This window comes from Lottia gigantea, assembly GCF_000327385.1.
Source record: "Lottia gigantea unplaced genomic scaffold LOTGIsca_45, whole genome shotgun sequence".
NCBI classification, from domain to species: Eukaryota; Metazoa; Mollusca; class Gastropoda; family Lottiidae; genus Lottia; species Lottia gigantea.
In genome coordinates this window covers 118,721-122,684 of record NW_008709577.1, presented here as the reverse complement: position 1 = coordinate 122,684, position 3,964 = coordinate 118,721, and the positions used below count along the sequence as shown (strand labels likewise).

At 32.8% G+C, this 3,964-nt stretch overlaps 1 protein-coding gene across 1 annotated transcript; it reads right to left on the bottom strand.

Annotated features, from left to right (window-relative positions):
* Positions 1 to 224: 224 nt before the first annotated feature.
* LOTGIDRAFT_97628 (hypothetical protein) lies at positions 225 to 593 on the bottom strand (the record flags this gene model as incomplete). The annotated part of the gene is made up of 1 exon (XM_009060885.1): positions 225 to 593. A coding segment is annotated over one exon (369 nt), but the record flags the coding sequence as incomplete, so codon positions are not given.
* Positions 594 to 3,964: the final 3,371 nt, after the last annotated feature.

Here is a 3,964-nt window from a genome sequence, read left to right as displayed (position 1 = left end):
ATAGTGCTCAACCATTTTTCATTGCACAAATCATACCCTGCCTCTAATAATAGAAATATATTATAATAGTCTTTATGATGGACCAAATTAGCTAATGGTGTTCCTCGACCGAATATAGCCGGGTTATTGAGCACGCATCCTCCTTTGATTAATGCTGTTATTGAGCGAGTGTCTTTGTTAATGGAAGAATAATGAAGTCCTGAACATCTCAACCTATCTAACTGATCTACATCAGCACCTTGTTGGACTAATATACACACAGAATCACTATGTTTATTCATAGCAGCTTGTAACAGTGGAGTCATATTATCACGATCCAAACAGTTGATATTAGCTCCTGATTCCGATAAATATTTCACCACATCAGTCCCCCTTCCCATACTAGCCCAGTGTAAGGCATTTCGTGCCAAACATGGATCCTGAAAGTTGATAGAAGCTCCAGCATCTAGTAAAAATTTCACGATCTCTAGATTCCCCGAGTATGCAGCAGTACCAAGCACAGTAGCCCCCTCCCATCGTATAGGACTGTGTAACACCGTGTTCTTGTTGATACCACTATTGATCAGCTGCTTCACCTTTAAGATATTCCCATTAAAGATAGCATCGAACAGAAGAGCTTCTGGATCGTGTAGACTCATTTTTATAATCTTCCAATCATGCTCTGGAAATAAACAAGTAAGCAATTAAGACAAATATTCAAGATAGCTTGTTGTGAGGCAAGATAACATACGCCCACTGGCAGCTGTCAGAAATGGTAGTCTTTAATGACTAAAGTACAAATTTTCTCACATTAAAGAAATTTCATTAGTTTGAATTCAATGATATATATATTTACTGCCAGTTATTTATGCTCAGTAATTCCACAAATTTTTTTAAAATCAATAACCCAAATACAACAAACAATTAAAACACACAGCTTCAATCCTGTTCACGAACCATTTTTAACAAATTTCGACGCGTTTTAACAAAGTCAAGGGCAATAACTCAAAAACTGTTCATCGAAAATAATTCAAATTCGAACTTGACCGAGATCTTATCAATCTAATGCATCAGACCAAGTTTTATCAATATCAGATGAAAACTGTAGTCTCTATAGTGCTCACTAGAAATTTTGACGGACGGACAGGGCGACAAGTATAAAACCTCGAAAACAACGATCTTTACTTACAATCATTGATTTTACCTGGAACAATAGGAGCACACTTTCTTCAAATAGTGCTCAGTGTTCACATAAGATTGTTAGAAAATGGTACATGAAACCGAATATTTATGATATTTTATCAACAAGAGGATCTTCAAAAATAACCTCTATTATCAGTAGCTATATTAATACAATACACGAATCCACAAGCTGTAGACAACACAACAGGTAAAATGTAACATATGACCTGATATCCCCTTTATTAAATATAAACTTGTGTCAAACTGATAGATGCTAGATTATCTTAATTAATCACGTATTTAAAACAAGACAACCACTGTGACATGTCGTCGTTTCAAACTGAATGAATATAACAAGGAGATTAAAAAACAATTTTATTACTAACATTAGAACAGGCTCACAAATATCATTACATTTAATGATGTTATGCCTTTACTTTACAAAAGATAGGTAGATTCTACGAATACAGTTCAACTACAGTTCAACAGTTAGCTAAATTCATTAACCTAGTATGTAGAGCAATAAAGTAAAATCCTGGTAAAGGTGATTATTCTTTTCACAATAACAATCGATTTAATCGGGAAAGCAAACATGAGTATTAACGTATTAAACTAATCAAAACGTTATAATATACTGTAAAATCAACGATTTTATCAATTTTGAGATAAAAAAAAATACTAGACAATTGACAAATAATGACCATATATTGTATCAATATCATAATTATTTCATTCAGCAGCACAGTCTGGGCTTAAATTTTGTCAAAAAACGTCATACATATTTATATGTGTCAAAAAAACATAAAAAATATCCATCATTGGTTGGTATGTATTTGCCCAGGTCGCACACTTTGAAAATGTTAATTGAAAATGCGTATTAATAAACAATGTTTTACAGTGATAATCAACAGAGGGCATGAAACGTAGGAAGTCAATTTTCAACTACAGTAGTGTATGTTTCTGAGAATGGTGGTGAACTTCTTATACAAGCAAATTTTTGGGTGTGTAAAGATGAATAGAAGAGGTACAATGTCCAGTATTGTGCAAGATCATAGATGTAATAGAAGTTAAACGAAATGAACCGTTTTTGCATCTTATCAGGTATTTGCCACATCATCCTCTACAGACTGAGTATAGCTAATTTAACCACACAGTACACTGCACCGGACACAATACTTTTCATTATTGAAAATAAGGTTTCACAATTTAACGTTTAATGTAGTTCCAAAACTCCCTATTGAATAAATACATGAATAGTTAAACCACATTTCTCATTAATATTCTATCTCTGTTGAAATTAAACAAATATTACTTACATTTGATAATAGGCCTATATATATATATACGAATTTGTGTACAATCAGATCCGCGAGTAAAAACACAAATGTTTTATACTATTCTATTCAGATAAACTTTGACAAAAAATCAATAAAACGGTGATGAACTGATAAATATGTGTCAAATGTCCACTGAAGAGTTCACTTCATTATTAGACTATAAATAGGATATTAGAGCTTAAAGGTCCACTCAAACCAGTTTTTGAGTTAAAAGTTTATTTCTCATCCCACCAAAACATTGTAAAATTGCGTGCTTTAATTTACAAGAGCTTAACTTAAAGCACAGGCCCTCGGATCAACAATCTATTATTAAAACAAAAAATCCAAACGGCCACACTCCATTTTCACAATGTCAAGCTATTACGAACTATGTCAGATACTGCAAATACCACCAAATATTCTTGTATTACGGAAGTTTGTATATACATCGAACTGATTGGATTGTACGTTACCAAATAGTAGCCTATGCTTATGTTGGTTGATAAGATTTCAGACATATTTAAGTTGAGAACGTTTCGATAGACGGTTTTAGAGTTGCTTTACTTAAACAAAATGGTCTATGTAAAAACGTGCAGGATCGGGCTAGAAGCACGACAGATGCTTTCATCAAATTTTAAAGAACCTCAGACAAGATTTTGTTGACAGATGCGTAGGCGTATTTTGCTTGCCTGGTAAGAAATTTTAAGGTAAAATCTACCTTTAAAGCATCTTTATATATAATTCATGACCTTTAGTTTGGTAATAATAACGTTATACAAGATATTGACTATACTAATTGATAATCAAAATCTAGAGATTCTATTCGTCTTTTCTTTAAAAATAAGTCAATTGGATTACTTCGAGAGATTATCACCCGCCAATCACACTACAACTAAGAATAGACTTGAAAGAACTAAGTCAATTGTATTAAATGGTGTTGGTACTTCTTGGATGACTTCGGAGAAACTTCAATATCGATAACTTTGGTATCGGTAATATACAATATTTTTGAAAATTGATCTTGTGCAGCGTGGCGTTAAAGATCATTTATAATTAGCAATACGCCACCGTATAAGAATACAAGAAGGGCACGTCCATCTAATTACTACCTAATCATCCAAATAATTATCACAGACTGGCAACAGGCAACAGGATCCGCACTAATATTATTAATGATTTTCAAAAGATCAGAATTTATACAAACAATAATATCATTTTATTTTCAACAGTTCATTATATGTCCCTAAGATGTAAGAGAATCAGAAACAGGATATGGTTGAAGAGAGTCACCAATTTTGTCCAAAAAAAAACAACGTATAAAATCTTTTACACACATCTCAGCTGTCCAAATGATCACAATGAACTTTGTGAGGGTCTAGCACGTGATACTGATACTAGCAAATCTAAGAAACTATTGAAAAATAAAGCGAGTACAATACTGTTTTTGAGTAGCTTTTCGATAAGGTAAATGACAGAGTTTAACATAC